The sequence below is a fragment of the Artemia franciscana genome, chromosome 18 (assembly GCF_032884065.1).
Source record: "Artemia franciscana chromosome 18, ASM3288406v1, whole genome shotgun sequence".
Lineage (NCBI taxonomy): Eukaryota > Metazoa > Arthropoda > Branchiopoda > Anostraca > Artemiidae > Artemia > Artemia franciscana.
In genome coordinates this window covers 26,141,893-26,164,019 of record NC_088880.1, presented here as the reverse complement: position 1 = coordinate 26,164,019, position 22,127 = coordinate 26,141,893, and the positions used below count along the sequence as shown (strand labels likewise).

Below are 22,127 nucleotides of genomic sequence, written 5' to 3'. Positions count from 1 at the left end.
TAGTGGACAGGGAAGAAAAATAGTAACTGGATAAATTTTGTTACAGTTATCGGTGTATTAATTAACAAGTAAATTCGATTAACTAATCATGATTAATTAACCAATTAAATCTGGGATGTTAAACGAACGTTTATTTGGTCTTGGTTTGGCTTTCGAAATCTGTCTGAAAGTTAGAATTTGTTATGTGTAGAAAAGGTTGAAATTAAATCTAAATCGTATATACCATGAAGTAACAATGGACAAAATAGGACACATTTTCAAAAATTCAGATACGTATCATCTCTTCCGTCCACAGTTGGGTTCTGATATTTTTTTTTTTTTTTAGTTTTATCAAAGTAGATTTTATTTATTAGCGCTGTTGCTAATTTTGAAAATTGGCTAAAGACACTCATCTATATAGGACCAACGTTTAAACCAAGGGTTCGGCTTTTGAAATCTGTCTGAAAGTTAGAATTTGTTGTGTGTAGAAAAGGTTGAAATTAAATCTAAATCGTATATACCATTAAGTAACAATGAACAAAATAGGACATATTTCAAAAATTCAGATACGTAACATCTCTTCCGTCTACAGTTGGGTTGTGATATGTTTTTTTTTTAGTTTTATCTAAAGTAGATTTTATTTATCAGCGCTGTTGCTGATTTATTTTTATTACCCTGATTTATACAGAATGGATACCGAAGTGAATCTGATTTTTTGAAAAGTTAAATTCATTAACTGTGGTTAAACGAGACGACAATTGTTTTTATTTTTTCTAAAAAAAAGTAGGCCTATCGTAAATTACTTTCTGAATTTGTTTCTGCTAAAGTTTAGCGCAACAAACCTTTGGATTGCCCACGATTAAAACCTTTTGACGTTATAAAAAACTAATGATGGAGAGAAGTTGATTGTACCATTAAAACTACCGAAAAACGTCGAAGTTGGGGCTACTCATCTATATATTTTCTTTAAATCAAGTCCAGTGGATCAAGAATCTGGAAGACTGAAATGTTTCTGCCATCAACTAAAAATCTTTGTATCGTTTGGTGCTCTCATCGACTACCCCTGATTAGGAAGCAACGCAATAGCTTAATGATAAAGATTCTAAAGAAACGTGGCTATTATTATCATCATATTCTTCATGCTTGTAGACATCAACGGAATTCGAACAGGGATATTAAATAGTCATTGCGAGAAACTGAGTGAAGGAGGTGCGTGGATCCTTTATGACAACTAAATGTAACTTGTGAAGGAGAAGGATAAAATTAGTAAATATTGTAATTCTTCATCGTTTTTGAAAACAATCAGTTGAAAGGGTTATATGCTTAACATAGTATAACATAGGCGATATAGTAATGTAGTCAACATAACTTAAGTTCTCCTGATGTCTGTGTAGCTTAATTGATGTTAAGGTTATTGTGTAAAAAGAGAGATTTAGATCAATTGTTAATCGTGAGCTTGATGCGGAGTCGGCTTAGCCTGACACCTAATATTTCCGGCTTGTGGAATACATTCGTGATGTTTACGGAGCCTTTCCGCAACTTGGCCCCATTTTGGTGAATCATCAAATAATCCTTATCTTATGGAAATATGCCGACTACGTGTCTAGAGTGGGTACAGGAGAAAAGTATTTCCTAAAATGAAGATTGAGTTAACGTAAGTCTAGATTGTGTGAAAAAAGACAAACAAAAAAGCCATAAAGATACCAAAGAGACGTGTGGGAGGACATGCCTTATAGGGTCTACTCAGGGCTATTTTATGAAACTGCCCTTTGTCTAGCGCAAGCCAATATGAATAGTTTCAAGAAGTTGCTTAGAAGGGGTGTAGATGATGCCCTTAATTTTCGAGGAGGGGGCTTGGAGGCTGCTCTCATTGAGACAAAAACAAACAATGTCAATTGCAGTTTGTTAAGCTTGGAGATCTTTAAATAGTGGAAGAATATCATATGCATAAAAGGGATGGCTAGTAGTGAAACAGGACTAAATGAGGCATGGAGGAATATATTGTATGACGTTCCGGATGACATCATTGAAGAGAGCATAGTCTTGATTTGCACCTTTCCAAATAGCAACAATGTTACTAAGACGATTGTTTCAACCGTATGGACACATTGCCAAACTAAACCCATTGGAGATCCCAGTGTGAATCGTTGATTCCATTATTCAGCAGAAAAAGAATTGCTTGATAATAAGCCATAGAATTGTCCCTTTCATACACAAATAAAGTTTTTTTTTTTCAATCACATTCTAAAGTAGATAGAAAAGTGGTGAGGGTGTTTTGAACATTCTGACCTTTGCGGAAGTTGAACTAAATGTCTCCATAGTCACACCTCCTGAAGGTTAAAAATCTGACGCCTAACTATTTTTTGGTAAGTTTGTAAGTTATACACATTTCTTAGATATTTTATTTTGAACATGTATTCAAATTCAGTGTCGTAATAAAACCACGTTATAACTCAAAGATATTTTTTTTTATTTCAGGAGTGCTAAAACCGGCTCACTGTTGATAGATTGCAGTACCATCGAGCCAGACGTATCGTTTAATCTTTCAGAAGAAGCACTTAAGAAGGGATGTGTTTTCCTCGACGCACCTGTCTCAGGAGGTAAGAACGTTTCTTGACTAAAAAAGAAATATAATATACCAAAGAATGACCTAAAAAATCCATATGTTTATATTAATATAGAAAAGAGACGGTAATTTTAATCCACTTGATAAACATATTGGCATGAATAAAATATAAAATAAGTATATGGCCATATGCTGCCGAAGGACAGGCCATATAGTGAGCTGTAAATTTAAGCATTAAAAATTTACTTGAAGCAGCATAACGCTAAAAAAAAATAAAAGGATTTTTCCAATCAATAAAAACAATGGCATTAATAAAATGCAAAATAAAATAAATATTTAACCCTATGCTGTCGAAGGACCGGTCATATAATGAGCTGTAAATTTAAACATAAAAAAAAATAATTGAAATAATATAACGCTCAAAAAAAGAGAAAGATCTTTCCACTTAATAAAAATATTGGTATTCATAAAATATAAAATAAAATAAAAATTTGACCCTATGCTGACAAAGGAAAGGCCATGTAATGAGCTGTAACTTTAAGCATCAATGAGGTAATATAGCACTCTAAAAAGAAAATGATCTTTCCACTCAATAAAAATATTAGTATTAATAAAATATAAAATAAATATATAGCCATATGCTGCTGAAGGACAGGCTATATTGTGAGCTGTAAATTTAAGCATTAAAAATTTTATTGAACTACCATAACGCTCAAAAAAATAGAAGGATCTTTCCACTCAATAAAAATATTGTCATGAATAAAATACAAAATAAAATAAATATTTGACCCTATGCTGACGAAGGACAGGTTATATAGTGAGCTCTAAACTTAAACATCAAAAACATTTAATTGAAGTAATATAACGTTCAAAAAAAGAAGAGGATCTTTGCACTCAATAAAAATACTGGCGAAGGACAGGTTTTATAGTAAGCTGTAAGTTTTAACAGTTTTAACAAGTTTTAACGAAATTGGCCATATTGTGAGCTATAAATTTAAGCATTAAAAAGTTTGATTGAAGTAATGTAACGCTAAAAAAAAGGATCTTTCCACTCAATAAAAATATTGGCATTAATAAAATAAAAAAAAAAATATTTGACTCTATGCTGACGAAGGACATATATAAATATATATTGGTGGACGCAGAAAGCAATAATAATTCTCTTGTCCTAGCAAGACACGATCTTGCTCATGCTTTCGATTCATCCATTCATGAGCAGATTCTGCTTTCGGCAGCACAAAGAGGAATTCAAGCATGTGTTATAAAGCCCTTTGACTCAATGTATAGTTCACTTCGAGTTAGAATGTAATTGTGTGAATGCCAATGTAAATTGTGAAGTTGAGTCTGATATACCAGTAAAGAAGGGTATAAGGCAAGGGGCTGTGAACTCGCCAGATTTGTTCAATAACTCTGTTATTGAAGGACAATATAAAACCCCAACAACATGCATTCTTTATGGGATTGATGTGTCGCTCATTAGCTATGCAGATGATATTTTAAATATTTGTAGGACTCTACAAGGAATAAAAAGTTGTTTCAGTGCTTTAACGGATGAATATTCTCGTATCGGACATTCGTTTAACCCAACGAAAACCGAACTGCTGTTTTTTAACTATAATTTGCCAACCGATGATGTATGTGTCATTCTGGAAGGTCCTGAGGTCAAACCAGTTCAAGCTGTGACTTACCTTGGAGTCTGAATTGGTACATCACTCAAGGTTACGCGTGAACTTGCTATTGATTATACCCTTAGGAAAGTTCGTAGTGCATGTGGAAGGCTTTTCCCAAATACGACAATTAATCGTCATATTCTAGCCCGGTTGTATGATCTATTTGTTCTACCACATTTTGTACACGTATCTCCGCTTTGGAAATGTTTCACTTAGACAGATAAGAAAAAACTGCGTATGATTTATTTTCTTGGGCTACCAATAGAAACTGTTAAATATTTATTCTCTTGGGCTAAGTATTTTCTTAGGCTACCTTCTTGGACCCGTAACCAGTATTTGATTAAAAGATTTGGTCTGATAGATTCAGATGCTATCCCTATGAGAGTATTTAATTTTCAAAATAAGCTCCAGACTCTGGATCACCCTTGGTTGACTCTTCGGAGCATGTGTTAAATTAGAAATAATATTTAATAGTTGAATGTTATGTGTATTAAATCTGTTGTATATAGTTGAGTTAAAATGTATTTTGGTGTCTTTTTCTTTTTTTCTTTTCTTATTTAATAGTTGAATTTTGAGTTATTTAATCTGTTGTATATTTTTGTGTTAAACTGTATTTTGCTACCTTTTTTTTCAATTCGCACTCTGCCCCCTATTGTTTTTGTACAGTTTGTGCAGGCACTAAATCTATATCATATCATATAATATAGCCGTATGCTGGCGAAGCACAGGCCATATAGTGAGGTACTAATTTAAGCATCAAAAAATTTAATTGAAGCAATTTAACGGTTTATTAAGGAAAATCATCTTTCCATTCAATGAAAATAGTGGCATGAATAAAACAGAAAATAAAATAAATATATGATCATTGGCTGGCAAAGGACAGGTTATATACTGAGTTACGAGTTTAAGCATCAAAAAGTTTAATTAAAGCAAAATAATGCTCTTTTAAGGAGAAGGGGATTTCTGCTCAGTTAAAATATTGGCATGAATAGAATACAAAAATAAAGTAAATATATGGTCATATGCTGACGAAGCGTTTCTGCCATCTTAAATTCAAGGACAACTGAGAACGAACTGCTTTACGTCTTGCCCTAGACGGTTGGCTGAAAATGACAATATTTGGCAATCTGTCATCATTCATCCGCAGAAGGGGCCCTAGCCATCTCAATTTGTATCTCCTTATAGCTCTAGAGAGTGAGATTGAAGAGCACTTTTCACACAGCCTACTGTTTGATATACGGTCAGTCAGTCGGGTACCCAAAAAAAAATCCATTGCAATTTTTCCGTGTTTTCCTTTATTGCCTTGGCTGTGGTCCTCAAGACAAAGTCCATCAAATTATCCGTATAAATGGGGATTTAACACAATCCTGCTTAACTCCTGATTTATTACAAAACCCGCTACTATCCTTATTTCTTACCTTAACCGCAGCAGTGTTATTCCCATACATATCACTAATCACTTTAATATATTTGTTTGGTAGACCTCACAAGGATAAGACCTTCGCTAAAGCTCTTCTGTCAACTGAATCAAACGCTTGCTCGTAACCTAAAAAACTGAGGACTAAAGGTGTTTGATGATTCAGGCACTTCTCAATAATTATTCTAAGAGTGAAGACTTGTTCGAAACATACTCTACCTTTCCTAAAACCGCAATGTTCTTCTCTAAAAGCTTTGTCTATGGCATCTCTAAATCTAAGATGTATCATATTACTCAGTAATTTGCTACCTACAGAAACCAGGCTAATGCCTCTGTAGTCACCACACTCATTCTTATTACCTTTTCTGTACATGGTTTTAATTTTTATTTTTTTTCTAAAATCGCCAACCCTTTAAAAAAAAATCATCCGCATGATCTTCAGTAACTTACTACTATCCTCGTAACCACCATATTTAAGAAACTCATTTACCACACTGTCAGATCTGGGGCCTTATTATTTCTTAGTCCTTTTAGTTCTGTCACTAATTCTTCCTCATAAAGCGAATCTTCCTTCACATCCGAGGTAACGTAAACTTTTCCATTTTCATCTCTATCTTTTCCTCTAACTCTATCTTGGTTTAGCACATTCTGAAATTTTCTGTCCATCCCTCTTTAACTCCTTTCTTATCATTAATTGTGGCCCCGTTCCTATCTTTAACTAGGACAAGTCTAGATCGACTATTTCCCCTCAATTTATTAACATTTCAGCACAATATTTTACTATTATGCCGTCTGGCTGCATCTTCCAGATCTTTGGCATTTTTATCCATGACCTCCACTTCACACCTCCTTAGCTCATATTCTAATATATTTTCCTCTTTCAGCATCAACATTATTCGTTTAGTATACCGTGTGGGAATTACGATGAATTAGGTTTTTTCTAGATTGGCTTAGGGAAGCTGGTTTTCTTGAAAAATTGTGGGTATAGGGACAAGATAATTGTACATTATGTTGATTTTATTGTTTAGTTGTCAGTGTGATTATTAATAAATCGCTCTTTTTATTCATTAATAGGGACAGTTGGGGCAAAGGCTGGCACTCTAACGTTCATGGTGGGAGGCCCCGAAAACGAATATGAATCTGCAAAGCCCCTCCTTCAAGATATGGGAAAAAATGTTGTATATTGTGGAAAGGCTGGATCTGGGCAAGCTGCCAAGATTTGCAATAATATGTTACTTGCTATTAGTATGATTGGCACAGCTGAAACTATGAATCTAGGTCTCAGGTAACTTTTTTTTTTACTTGATATTATTCGGCTGTATGTTCGCCACCAGGGAATGCTATTATTCGCCGCCGGGCCTCGGCACCTGGCACGTGGCAGGCTTCTATATATGGATTTTCATTGTTGATACAAATATTTTTCCAATTACCAGTTTTCTGCTCTTTACGCAATTTAATGTCTTTTTATACTGAGTCCTTTCAAAGATAAAGGATTATTGAATCAGGTCTGAGTTCTAACAACAATTTCTACTAAGCTTCAAACTTTTGGTTTCCTTTTTTAAGGTTTTTTGAATTGTTGTTATCCCTTGTCAAAACATATACAAATAATTTTGCAATTACCAGTTTTTTGCCATTTAAGCAATTCCATGCATGAAACTTCAATTTTTCCACATAAGTGTAACAAGTATGACAACGTCGTTGCAATACTGATGTATATAAAAATGGTGTTACTCAAATAAATTTTTTTCCGAAATTAAGACTCTTAGCGAATTTTCTTAAACTTCTGACCTATCTAGATGGGTTTTTTTAAAAACCAGATTATCCCAGAATGCCAATTTTCCCGAAAAAATTTGGAGCCGTTTTCGAGAAAAAATAAATACATAAATACCTACATAATTATTGCTCTCTTATGAAGATAAATATAATATTAAGATTTTTTTCCTAGCTCCTGTTTTTCTTGAAGGAAAGAAGGTGAATGCAAAGAAAAATGATGTAATACCAAAATTAATAAAGGGGGCCCAAGGGGGCCTCTCTGCATAATTACCTTGATGATTGACGCATTTTCCATACCTGGGGACAAGTTTTGTAATTATTCCTTCATAAAATGTGGCCGTCAATAATTTGAATTGAGTTGTGACAGTAAATTTTAGTTTTCTCCTCAGCTAGGATGCGCTAACCTAAGCCACTTCATCTGTTTGGGGAAAGGATAGTAGTCACTAGGTCCTAAGTCTGGACTGTATGGTGTGTGTTTGAAAATATTCTATTTAAATTTCCCAAGTAGTCGTTGGGATACACAAGCAGGGGGGGGGACTTCAATGGTTCGAAAAATTCACTGTGTCCCTTCTTCTGTTTTAAATACCTCAATGTTGACGTCACAAAGTTTCTCAATGAGAATGTGCAGTAATTATTTTTCCCAGCTTCATAAATTCCACAAATAATATAAATTTTTGGTCCCAAGAACTAGTTGCCATCATCTTGTGGCTGTTAAACGTTTTATATTTGATTTTTGAGTTTACGAGTTGTTGAGCTCTTATGTTTTTTGAGTTTTTCTGAGCTGTTGAGTCTCTGAAGAGAATTAGTATAAATTCTTCATTGTCCATTTTCTTCAAAATTGAAGGGGTGATCATGGATACTTTGCGTTGCTGTGCGGACACTTCCTATGGAAGGGGTGGTTGTACAAACTTCGCAGGGACTCATTCAGTTAGAACTGAGTAAAAAGTGATCGAAGGGTTACCAGACCCCCTCGCCCTTTTTAGATGCCTCCCCCCTCAGTACCGATCAGATTCGCAAAAATGTCTCAGCTCACAATGTACTATCTTTGAAGCCACTTTTTCTAGAGCTCGAATGCCTATGTTCAAATATACTAACTGATATGTTAAAATATATTTCTGATCAGATCCAACATCATGTCAATTGCTCCCAAAAAATGTGTTGAGAAACTTATTTTAAGTACAAAAAAGGTAAAAGTCATGAGAGAGGAAAATTAAGGAACGTAATGTTGTGTGGATCAAATAAATATTTCATAGATCAAGTGTGGTAGAATGTTGCGTGGATCAGTTGAACATTGCGTGGGTCAGTGCTGTCATGCCTAAAGGTGGTATCTGGCATTTTACACTTCAGAGGTAACTGCCGAAACCCACTTGCTAAGCAGTTCTCACAGAGAGGATCACAGGGTAATGCAGATTAGGGAAATAAATTTTTTCTTATCAAACAATACCCTACTGATCCTCCATTTGAGGACAGCTTAACAAATATAACGGTGTTTATACATACAAGGGTGTTAAACCAAAATTAGTTCATTGTAATGTGCTTATCACAAACAAAATATTCTGACCAGCCCCATTGTGTAATATTTGTAAACCAATTTTGAAATTTTTATTTAGCTAGAATTAAATTAGCTGGAAATTGAATTAGGATAAATATTAGGATGCACAAGGACCCGTTTTTGGGTGGAATGAACGCAGTTTCTACAATTTCATTTAGGCTATCGAATGCAGTAAGTATGACACCTATTTAAAAAAAATGGGGTCTAGGGACCTCCCTTAGTATTATAGATCACAAGATTGTTTTAGTTATAATCTAAAGTTGTAACTGTAATCACAACAACGACTACGCATTTCTTCAGAAAGTGAAAATCAGCACTTTTCAATAAGTTTTGACATAAAGTGAACATTTCAGGAACAATTTGTTTTCAATATATTTGTTTAATTACGCACATGGGTGCAAGTGTGGGTTGTGTAAACGGATATTATCTGCTCTTCTTAAAACAGTCGTTTCACTTAGATCGACGCAAATAACAGGCAAACAAATATAGAGGCATTGAAGCCGAATCCAATCTTATCTTCCCACCCGTAGATTTTACTTATCATAAATCATTTGTCATATCGGAAAAATATCTATCCAGTTTATCTTAGCTTTTTGCTTAACAGTTTAAAATTTAAATGCAGGATAGATGACTATTAACTCTGGAATTGGAACCCCCTCTCCCAGACTGTCTTAATGGGTCCGTCAATGGTTACACTGGTCAAGACTTGTTTTGCATCATTCATGTGTTATATCATTTTTTCGCAATGTGTGGCGAAAGGGGGATTTTGTTTAATTTTTGAGTTTTTGTGAGGAGTTGAACAGTTTGAGTGAGGAAATATTTCCTGATTAAATTCAAATGGAGGAAAGGATATAGATTACATTAAAGTATGAAGACTTTTTAGGATAAAAACTTCGGTTGTTCGGTTCGGTTTTTGGGCTCGGTGCGCAGGAAACATTTTATTTAGTTTGTTGTTTGGTTTGAAAACAATAACCCATTTTGTCTTTGCACTTTTAATTTTTTGTTAATTCAGGCCCATTATGGCTTTTATAATTAATAACATGAAAAGAGAAATCACCAATGCCACAGCACAAACACAAAAAAAAAAAAAGAAAAAAAAAGAGAGAGACAGAAGGAGAAAAGGAAGACTGTTTTCCTAAATTAGTGATTAATATAGACAAGCACTTGAATGAGGCCTTAACCCTACTCATCCATACAATCACATAGGTCAAACAGCATAGCCACACACAATCAACCATAAAGAATAATCCATGGACAGGCAGTCATGTCGTCAATAAGTATAAGTCGTCATTTACCAAACAATAGAAAAAATAATATAGACAAATAATTCAGAGGCAACACCCAACATAAGGGCTCATCAGGAGAATACACTGGCCTATATAGGGTTTCGCCACTAATTAATAAACAGACTTTTTATGGAACTTTTTCTGTACTCTCCTTTGGTGGCGATATTGCAATTAAGGCTGTTTCTAGTGTTGGTGATGCCCAGGGCAAAGTTAATAACCCCCATCCCCATCCCGACTGAAACATAAATAAAAAACACTAAAAGCCCCTGCCGCGGGGTCCCCAACCTCCCCAGCCACGACGCCCGGTGTAGCTTGTACCGTTCACCCTTCCCCCCTTTAACGGCCCTGGTTGCAACTATCAGCGCTGGAGAATTTTGACTGTATTTTCAACTCAGGGTAAGAGAGTAGTGTCTTTTAATTCTGAAATATCTGTCTTTTAATTCTGAAATATCTGCCCCCTGTCAAAAACAATTTTTGTCAGTGTATCAACAATTTCTCAGGGCACTTGCTTGAAAAAACTACAACAAAACCCCAAATGGAAACTTATGGCTAGAGTTTGAAAAAAGAACAAATTATTGCATCGTAACAAGGAATAAAGACAATAGGAACTCTACTTAAGTTTGAAAATGGTAAAAATGAAAGAAAACAACCTTAGATAATACTTTCGCCAAAACTGTTTCTAATGGAAGAAATTTGATTATGTATTTGAAATTAGCAAAAAAAAAAAAAACAATTATGGTGCATAAAAGTGTACATATAGTTCAAATCTGTTGCTTAATGATATATTCATTGTGTACTGTAATTTAAGCTTTTTTTGTCAAACCTTGAGATGTAAAGACGAGATATAATTACGTGGGGTAGAGCTATGACACTCTACAGTTTAGCAAGTAAATATTACAAGTACTACATTCAACAGCAAATAATACGTAATACTAGTTTATAACAATACATAATAGATAGAGAAGAAGTCAGTAAATCTGCTTAATTGATGGAGACATGGCATGAAACTCTTACCCCACAGACGCCCAACCTCCAGTCGCAGGAAGTCTCTATTAGTTTTACTGAAGTGAGTATGTAAGTATTAGTAAGTACGACGGCACTAGACCCTCAAGGTGCAAACTGACGGTGCTGATCTCCGTTTCGTAGCCCTTCACCCAGGAGGGGGGCCAGCCATCCTGTGCTTTCGAACACCCTTCCTGTTTACCTTCCCCATATTTCTCCAGGTATCCATTTAGAGCTGGGTCGACTCTGGCTGAGATTACAGAGTCAGGCTACTAACCCCCGTCTCAAATTAAATAACTGGCTACTGACCCCCGTCCCAAATTATATAGCTGGCCACGACAGGAATCGAACCCTTGGCCCTTGAACAAAGAATTCTCAAACCAGCACGCCAAGCACTTAGCCAGGAAAAATTACAATTCTGAAGTTCCAGTTCCTAACTCGTGCATTATCATTTATTCTTGAAAAGAATCTGCAAAGCAATGTATTTCGTAAATATTATTATTGGAAGGGGTGCCATACTTTCGTAGGGTTTTATATAAAGGGCTGCTATTTTGTAGGCATGAAAAATCCAGTTATAACCAATACAGTATTCGTCGATAAAACGGCCAAAGCTAACCTTATTAATTATTTTATTGTAAATCGAAGACTGGCAGGATCGATATAAGATACTAAGGTATACACTAGTGCCGTCAATGATGTTAAAGGTAAAGATAACCATCTAGTATTATCTAGAGTTAATCTAAAGATGAAATTTGGGAAGGGTAACTACCTTCCGGGAAGCTATGACATTGGTAGACTTCTGGATAAGAATTTGAAAGAAACTTTCCCTGAATAGTAGAATACACAATATTGAAAGTTGTAAAATTTGACAATGTACAAGACGGATGGAATAATTTTAGGAAAATGGTTTGTGACGTCGCTGATGGTGTCTAAGGGAAGAAAGTTAGGAATGCAGCTAGGAATACTTGCAAAGATACATTATATTTAATAGAGAGGAGGAGGGGCTTGTACAAGAATTATTTGAATGATAGATCATACGAAAATAAGAGGAATGTGAAGAAAGTGGAGAAAGCATTAACATATGAACTAAGGAGGCGTGAAGTGGAGGCCATGGATAAAATTAACGAAGATCTGGAAGATGCAGACAAACGGCATAATAGTAAATTGTTGTACAAGCATGTTAATAAATTTGAGAGGGAATAGTAAATCTAAATTTGTCCCAGTTAAAGATAGGAACGGAGCCACAATTAGTGATAAGGAAAGAGTTAAAGAGAGAGGAGAACATTTCGATAATGTGTTAAACCATGGTAGAATTACAGGAAAAGGTATAGAAAAGAACGAAAAAGTTTGTGACACATTGGATGTAAAGGAAGATATTTTTTTTGAGGAAGGAATAGTGACAGTGCTAAATGGATCAAAAATATTAAGATCCCAGATGCTGATACTGTGGTAAATGAATTTCTTAAATATTGTGGTTATGGGGGCTCGAAATAAGTTACTGAAGACTATGAATATGATTTTTGAAAAAGGGAAAGTATCTATCGAGTAGTCTATCGAAAGTAGTCTATTAGAAATATGGTAACAATGAGTATGGTAATTATAGATGCAAATGCCGGGTTTCTATGTTTATTAATTGTTTCTGTGTTATTACAGATGCTGTAGATAATGTTCTAGGAGAAGAACAGCGTCATTTTAGGAAGGGTAGAGGATGTGCCAACGAATTTTCGCTCTTAGATTAATAAATGAGAAGTGCCTGAGTTATCAAACACCTTTGGTCCTCAGTTTTATAGATTATGATCAAGCGTTTGATTCAGCCGGTAGAAGAGTTTTAGCGAAGGTCTTGCTCATGTGTGGTATACCAGACAAATGCATTAAAGGGGTTACAGCTATGTACGAAATTAACGCTGCTGCGGTCAAGATAGGAAATGAGGGCAGCAGCTGGTTTCGTTTTAAACCAGGACTTTTGCTGGTTTGTGTTTTAACCCGATTTAAATGGATCATTTTGATGGACTTTATCTTAAGGAGCCCAGCAAAGGCAATTGGAGTAGATGAACTAAAATGGAGAAGTAAAACATTCCTGGACTTAGATTATGCTGAGGATTTAAGCATCTTAGATGAAAGTCTTAGCAAAATGAATAAACTTTCAGAGATTTTGCAAGTTCATGGTGCTTGAATAGGTTTGAAAATTAATATCTGGAACAGTAAGTCGCTAAGGCTAGGAATAAATGAAAATGAAAAGGTCATGTTGGGTAACGAGAAGATCGATCGGGTGGACAGCTTCACTTACCTCTTAAGTATTATTAGCAAAGGCGGTGGGTGCAGTGAAGATATTAAGAGTAGAATAGGGAAGGCCCATGGTGTTTTTTCAGAGCTGAAGAAAGTTCTGAAGAATAGGAAGATAAGTCGGAGAACCAAGATTGGGATATTGAAAGCTATAGTGATGACAGTGGTCAAGTTTGGTTCTGAAGCATGGGCGCTGCGTAAAACGGAGGAAAGATTTGCCTGATGTTTTCCAGAGAAATTACCAACAGATTGTTCTGTGTACCCGACTGACTGACCGTATCTCAAACAGTAGGATGTACGGAAAGTGTAGTTCAATCTCGCTTTGTGGGGCTATAATGATAGAAAGGTTGAGATGACCAGGGTACGTTCTGTGGATGAAGGATGACAGATGGATAATAGGTTGTACATTTTAGCCAACCATCTAGGGCCAAACGAAAAGCAGATCGTTCCCGATTGGGGTATGATGATGTTATAAGGAAAGATTTAAGGGAAATGGGAACTTTCTGAGAAGGTGTAAAGAAGGAGGCTTTGAATGGATTGGGATAGAGGAGGAGCATGCGTAGCTGAGTTTGCCTCGGGCGGCTTGGGGCTGCAGTGAATTGTTGGTAGTAGTAGTATATATAAAGGTATATAAAGACCTAATTGATGACCTACATTGACCTATATATAGGTCTGTAAAGACCTATATTGATGTGATATTCTAGCGTGTAAATACTACACTCTACCGATTTGTTTGCTTTTAAAAAAAATTGAAGCAAGTGAAGTGAATATTTTTCTTTTCAGGCTTGGACTGGATCCCAAATTACTCGCTGGAATTTTAAATACTAGCACTGGACGATGTTGGTCAAGTGAAGTTTATAACCCAGTACCAGGAATACTGCCTAATGTACCCTCATCTAATAACTACGAGGTATTTTACTGCGTTATTCTTATATGTTTTTGTGCAGAGATTGAAGGAAATAATTGATGCTGAGAAATAACCCAGTTCCTAGGAGGCAAGGTTCACGCCATCTAATGAATTTCAATTTGACTATTATCTTATCACCTTAGGAATTCAGCTAGGAGTGTTTTCTAACTTCTAACTATTCCTGCTTCCGTACTATTCCTACAAAGTACCAACTTTTGCTAACGTTTATACGTTATTATTAGTAATCGCAACCCTTCAGCAATTGTAGGCGTTTGGCTCTGCCCCTTTCACTATTTTGTTCCATTTTACTTATCGCACCCCGTTCAATATAGCTCATTGTGATTGATTTTCGTATTGATAGCCAATGAAAACCATTCTCTTTCGAATGAAATGGTTTTCATTGGGTATTGGTGACGAAAATCAGCTGACTAGTTCCAATAAGTCATACTGAATACGGGGATAGTCAATTATAGTTTTAGAGTCTCCGAGCTTTCCAATTATATAATTAGATTGAAATTAATATGAAAAATTGAATTGCGGTAAATAATAGACGTTTGTTTGGATACCTACCAGTGTAGCCAGTGCTACCGCAGTAAGAGATTGGAACGTCATTTTCACTAAAGTTTTGCTATATTTGTTTCAGTTGAATCTGATATCAACTTTTACTTCAGAAAATATCCCGCAAAAAAAAAAAACATTTTGATCCTCCAAGTTTTCACATGTCCTCATAAGTTGTGTTAGAGCCGTTGAAACGTTGACAGATTAGCTGTTGAAAAAGGTCGTTTCCGAAATTGTTTCGCCAGGTTTCTTGCTTTGTCTCCCAGGTTGAAGGTGACTGCCATGCACCCTACCTTCGAAAACAATCTTTGGCCGTCCCGGCTTCTCCAACCTATGAATTTGGCCAAGATAGCTAAGTTCTTATAGTCGGACACTAAAGTATTGTTATTTCCAGCTGCAGCTGTTCTCGAAGTTCTTGGCTAGAAACTCTGTCGAACTTTAAATGGGTACCTGGAGAAATCTGAGGAAGGTAAACAGGAAAGGTGTGCGAAAGCAATATATGCCTGGCTCCCAGTTCCCTATTGTACTTCCTGGCTGAAGGGCCATGAAACCGAGATCAGTATCGCCGATAGGGATTACAACAGGAGAAACAATATTGACAGATGTTTGACAGACCAACCTAAAAATTGATAGAAAATATCTGTTAATTCTGATTTTATCTGTTGTCTTTTTTTTTTATCGCGTTGGTAGTTGTTTTTAATCCTTCCAATTTAGATTTTATCTTGTTTTCTATTTGCTTTCTGCGTTGTTTATTTTTGTCATTTTATTTTATCTGGTTCATTTCACTAGCATTTTCGTTTAGAAAATGTGAACATATCTATTTGAAACTTTTTCCTAAAGCAGCTGTCCTTCTGAAATATTCGTTTATTTCCGTCCAGTATTTTCATTGGCCTTATAAAACTCCATTCTCGTTTTTATTTTCTTTGGCTTTTATTCTTCGATACCACCTTTTGGCGTTACTGTGTGGATTTATAAGATACCAAATATAAATAAGAAGAAATTAATATGAAGGAAGAATTGAAACCTAAAAAGAATATAAGTTGCAACGAATAATCAAGAAACAAACAAAGAACGTGTAGAAAATACCTCAAATAACGGTAATTGTTCCTATTCCTGTTAATTCAATCAAACACTGCTGCAGTTCTGGCAGCTCTAGTTCTTGTAGGCCTGTCAAAAGGAATCTTATGTGTTGCTGCAGATACTCTTTTGAAAGTTTATTTAATTAAAATGTTGGATTATACTCTGAATTTTTATTTTCGAAGGGAAGAAATGAATTTGAATTCACTAACCTTGCATTTTGACAAGCCATACTTGAAACAAATATATATAGCTTTTCTAAAGAGGAATTATGGATAGAAGATCTCTAAAGATTCTGGGTTTGTGTTTCCATCCACCATCATTGGAAATTATCTTCCTATTTGCTTTTTTCTTCAAGTCTTGAAAATGCAGATGTTTTATATATGTTTCATTGACAAAATAACGACAATTTCAAAAAATTATGTTATAGGTCGAGGAAAACATCAAACAGTTCATTGTAATGTTCTGTAAGTAAAGTGTAACTATAAGTAAAGTGTAACTGAATCCGTTACACTTAGCGAAAGGCCTGATATTTGTGAACATAATTACAAGAAAAGTTTAATATTTTCTGCATTTCATGTCCACTCCCTTTAGAGGCTTTTACTAGACATAGATTTCGTCCATTGAGGTTTGGAGATATTGGCGTTATTCCATTAGAGTAACCACTCCATTTAGAGTTGGTTACTAGACATAGATTTCGTCCATTGATGTTAGGATAGGTTGGCGTTATTCCACTAGAGTAACCACTCCATTTAGAGTTGGCTACTAGACTTAGATTTCGTCCATTGAGGTTTGGAGATATTGGCGTTACTCCATTAGAGTAACCACTCCATTTATGTTGGTTACTAGACATAGATTTCGTCCATTGGTTTTAGGATATATATTTTTTCTCTACTTTCACGGTCATGACCTTGAAGCCATGTAAAAAAAAGTTTATAAGATTTAGAGAAGAAAAAAAAAGAACATTGAAACTCATTAAGTCATAAGAATTAAAAAAAAACTAAATGCCGAAACGAGACGTTCAAAAACATGGAGATATACAACTAGATTGAGGTCAGATATTTTCGATTTCTTTTGTTATTTAACCGGAAGCTGTTGATTTGACATATTACCTAAGGATTGTTTTACTTTAATGCCTGACTCTTTGATTGTTGTTTATTTTCCTCTTCAAATTATGAATTTGTAAGGATTTACTATTTGAAAGAAGATATGACGCGTTTACTGTGTTTCAGGGTAGTTTTGGAGCAACTTTGATAACCAAAGATTTGGCCCAAACTTCTGCCACCACTTCAGACACCTACAATATACAATGAAAAGTAAAATATATACAAAAAAGAACACACAAAAATATTTGGATTGAGCCTAAGCTTCTTTACAGCATAAAGACTCAATCAGGACGATTTTCATAACTTTTAAAAGTAATACTTTATTGTTTGCTAGTATTGATCAAACTGGAATTTAAATCCTTGAAAAGGCTGCTATTTTAATTAAATTAAAAATTTAAAGTGCATTCTGAGCAATAAAGGAAATTATACTGTAGCTAACTCGAAAAAAGATGCTTTCTTCTAAAAATAGTTTTCTATCTGTATTTCTAATTCTTTGTATTATTTATCTTTAAGTATTTATCTTATCTATTTTTAAGTCCCGCATAGTGGTGTGATTGATTGCATTCTTGTAAACTGTAAGGACTTCGGCTTTGATTTTTTTCCAAAACAAATATATATATATATATATATTATAAATAAATGATTCTGGAAAATGACTTTATTGAAAGTTAAGCAATTAAAATGGAAAATTAAAAAAAAATTTTGGCTGTCGTTAAGTCTTCAGGGAGTAGCTTTTACAGAATGGTCAAATCAGTCAAGTACCGACCAGGGTTGCCACAGGTAGTATATTTGTACTATTTACAATTAACGATTTTTTTTTTAATCTTTGACAATAATATTTAATGAGTTTATTGTTTTTCAGGGTGGTTTTGGAACAGCTTTGATGACCAAAGATTTGGGTCTGGCCCAAACCGCTGCCACCACTACAGGAACGACAATCCCTCTTGGATCTTTGGCTCACCAGTTGTATCGATTGATGGTAACAAGAGGATTGGGCAAAAAGGATTTCTCTGCCATCTATGCTTTCTTGCAGGAAATGGAAAACGCCAAGTAAAAATAGGCAAACATTTTTCAGGTAAATATGTGCAGCATAACTCATATATAAAATTAAAAGGAAAATTTTTATAGTTAGATCATTCTATTGCTCATATCAATTAAAAAAAGTCCGATTATAAACTTAACAGAAAACCTTCAAGTAATATATCGAAAAAGCTGATTTCCATTTAAATGCCATGAAAAAGAAAATCTGGTTAAAAATAAGTCTAACCTTGAGGGTCTACCATCTGTAGTTGTTGATGAAAATGATGAATAGTAAGGCGGGGATTTTATATGTTGAGATAATCCAAATCGATACATATTGTTATTTTGACTGAACTCAAGGTACATTTAAATGCTCATGGTTGAACGCTCAACCGTGTTCATTTGAACGCGGTTCAAATCTGTTTCACTTAAATGACATATGATTCATTTAATGTTAAGTCCTGATAAACTAAAGCTGTCTTAGAGCCTGTAGAAACAGTCATAGAAAAACGTTTCTAGGAAACTCATCATAGAAAAAAGTCATAGAAAAACGTTATAACGATTGAATTCTTGATTTCAAATATAAATACCGAATACAACTTTCTAATATCGCTACTTAGAAATGAGCACAGAGAAAGCACCAATATATTTGTCGGCTGGGCTAGGTAACTGTCCCACATCTTAAGTGTTTTTTGATTTAGTCCAAGTTTGATCTGAAACAGGTGCTTGCCTGCTAGAACGGAGCTTTCTAGTCGAAACCAGTAACGTCACAGGCAGTGCAATAGTGCTACCTAAGTAAAGAATGATATAGGCAATTTTTTTTTTTCTTAGACCAGTGCACTTCGTATCGAAGAAAATGTTGTAGAAACTTGAAAAAAGGGCTCATTCGATTGGAAATTGAAAGGGTCTAAAGTTAAAAAAAGTTCTAAAGGGTCTAAAGGGTAAAAAGGATCCCTTTTTAATAGTCTAAAGTGATTGGAAAATGAGGGCTCATTGGATTGGTAATCAGAAGTTCCAGTGTCCTTTTTAAGATTCCGGGTTGATCCGAGGGTGGATACCCCCTTCCTTGTATTTTCCCGAAATATATGTAATAGAAATTTTTAGACATCCGTTTGTTGTTGTAGAAACTTCGAAAAAGGCTCGTTCGATTGGAAATTGAAAGAACTAGTGCCCTTTTTATTATTCAAAGTGATTGTGGTCAGCAAGCCCCTCCCACCACGCCCAGCACACATCTAATCAAAACACATCTAATCAAAATTTTTAGATAGTTATTTTGTTCAGCGTAGCTAAAAGATCTGGAAATTATGAATTTGAGGATGAAAGCCCCCCCCCCCACAGCCTTCAGTGCGGGGGTTGTAGATTATGCCCTGAGGTTATAAAATATTTTTATGGGATGTGTGGTCGTAAAAACTCCGGAATGGTCTCATTTGACTGTAAATCTGATGTTCAAGTGCCCATTTTATGAGTCAAAGTGATCGAAGGACAGCCAACTACCCCCTCCCATGTCGTATTTTCCGTAGACGCAGCCGATAAAAATTTAGAGATAGCCATTTGTCAAAAAATAGTCCAAGTCCAAGTCCAAATATTATAAAATAAGGATTTGGACTATTTTTTGACAAATGACTATCTCTAAATCCTCCAGAGTCTGGGGGTAAGGATTCTAAATTGTGCCCCAGGTCATATAAGGCTCTTATGAAAAGAGTGGTCGTTTGAACTTTAGAAGGGGATTATTTGATTGGAAATGTTAAGTTCTAGTTCCCTTTTAAGCGTCAAACATGGTGGAGAGCAACTAGCCCCACTCCCTGACATCCTCTTTTTCCCAAAATACATTCAGTTGAAACTGTGAGATAGACATTTTGTTACAAATAGTCCCAAAAATTATATAACAATGCCGTTAGGGTGGACACAATCCCCCAGAGCCAATGGGCAAGAATTATAACGTATGCGCTGGGACATGTAAGGTTTTTATGGAACGGCTGGTCGTATAAGCTTTGGATTGGATGGAGCTCATTTGATTGAAAGTTGGAAGTTTAGTGCCCTTTTTTAGAGTAAAATTAATGGAGGGCAATCAGCCCCCCCCAAGCCTATCATTTTCCAAAATATATGTGATCGAAGATTTTCAGAGATCTATTTTGTTCAGCCTTGTTGAAAGGTCCAGTAATTATCTCTCTGAGGATGTCAACCTCCCTACAGTCCTCTGTACAAGGGCTGCCCTGAGGTTTGCATGTTTGAACTTTAGTTTCCGAGAAGACGAAGGGGATTGAGGTGAGCCTTTCAGAGAATGTTGAGGGGAGTGTTGAGCTAAATCGAAACATGTTATGTGTATAAGGATTATCAAAAGTGTCAAACACAAGGATTGCCAAACACAGGAATAAATGAGTGTATTAATTTGGAAAATTCATGAAATGATAAGGGATATGATCAGAAAGACAATATTTGCATGCTGCCAATGCTACTACAACCGCCACCACTACCACTACTAGACTACTCGATTTAGAATATTGAGGGAAAATTTAAACTAAATCGAAAGACGCTATCTGCATGAATATTGTCAAAATAGCGTATCTCAAGAATTGGTTTGGGTATTAAGATGGAACTTCCAGAGAATCCTTAAAGGGATGATTATCATAGGCATATCATTTTCTATCATTCAGGAAATGATAAGGGATATGATCAAAAAGACGATATTTCCATGTTACCAGTGCTATTACAACTACATTCACTACTACTACCAGACTGATCCATTGACAGTATTGAGGGGAAATTTGCACTCAAAAGATGCTATATGCATGCAAATTTTTCCCACTAAAGCACAAATTATGTTCTAGTCTTGAGAATGCGTGGGGGTTGTCAGCCTCAGTCGTATTAAAATGAGATAACCATTTGGTTCAGTGAAGTTGATAGGTCCGGAAGTTATGTCTTCGAGGATTCCAGCAACAATATATTTAGATTTTAAAAAAGCATTCGATACAATATCCCATTGTATTCTTTTTAGTAAATTGGATAATTGTGGTGTGCGTGGAACGGCGTTGGATCTAGTTAAATCTTATCTTGATAAGAGAAAGCAACGATTAGATGGGGGCAATTTCCTCTCTTCACCTGTACCTCAGTCTTCGAAGGTTGGGGTACCTCAGGGCTCTGTCCTAGGTCCTCTCCTTTTTTTAATTTATATAAATGATTTTCACCGCGCTTTTACATCCCCGTGTCTCAACACACATTTTGCTGATGATACGGCAGTTTCAATTTCTGAAAAGAATGACGAGGAGCTGGAGGCAAAACTGAATACTGCATTTTCTAATGTTCTTGATTGGTGTTCTTCAAATTTTATTGCTTTGAATGTATCAAAAACTAATTTCATAATTTACGGCAGAAAGTCAAATATCTGCCCTCGTATTACCCGAGTTACTTCTTCAAAGTATCTATTATCAATATCTCGTGTGAAAATGATAAAGTACCTTGGACTTGTGATTGACGAAAGCTTATCTTTTAAAACACACATTCAAAATCTACGATTAAAGATTTCAAGGTATGTTGGTTTAATGCGAAGGTTGAAGCTTTGTTTGCCCTACTCTGCTTTACGAAGTATGTATTTTGCTCTGATTCAGACTAATATTAATTATTGTTCTCTAGTATATTTATCTACATTTAAAAGCCATATTAAACCAATACAGATTTTACAAAATAAAGCCCTAAGAATCCTTAAACTGTTTATTCCATCACCTATTGAACTTCCAAATAAGTCTTCTACTGCATCTTTATATACTTATCTAGATATACTTCCAGTCTCTCAACAATTTGCTTTTGGAGCAATTCTTTTCAAAATCAATTATGACATTAAGAAATTACCGCCATATTACCTCCATCAAAGTTTGTTCTCCCAATCACAAGATTTACATAATTATAACACTCGACAAAAAAAGGATATCTACAT

The 22,127-nt window shown here is 35.2% G+C and overlaps 1 protein-coding gene across 1 annotated transcript in view; it reads left to right on the top strand.

Moving 5' to 3' along the window:
- LOC136038812 (3-hydroxyisobutyrate dehydrogenase, mitochondrial-like) overlaps positions 1-22,127 on the top strand; it is a 44,744-nt gene that overhangs the window by 13,846 nt on the left and 8,771 nt on the right. Inside the window, exons 4-7 of the mRNA XM_065722198.1 lie at positions 2,458-2,579; positions 6,707-6,917; positions 14,312-14,438; positions 18,039-18,251. Of these exons, the coding sequence (XP_065578270.1) occupies positions 2,458-2,579; positions 6,707-6,917; positions 14,312-14,438; positions 18,039-18,230 (652 nt within the window). The 3' untranslated portion in view covers positions 18,231-18,251. The remainder of the gene's footprint in view (positions 1-2,457; positions 2,580-6,706; positions 6,918-14,311; positions 14,439-18,038; positions 18,252-22,127) is intronic.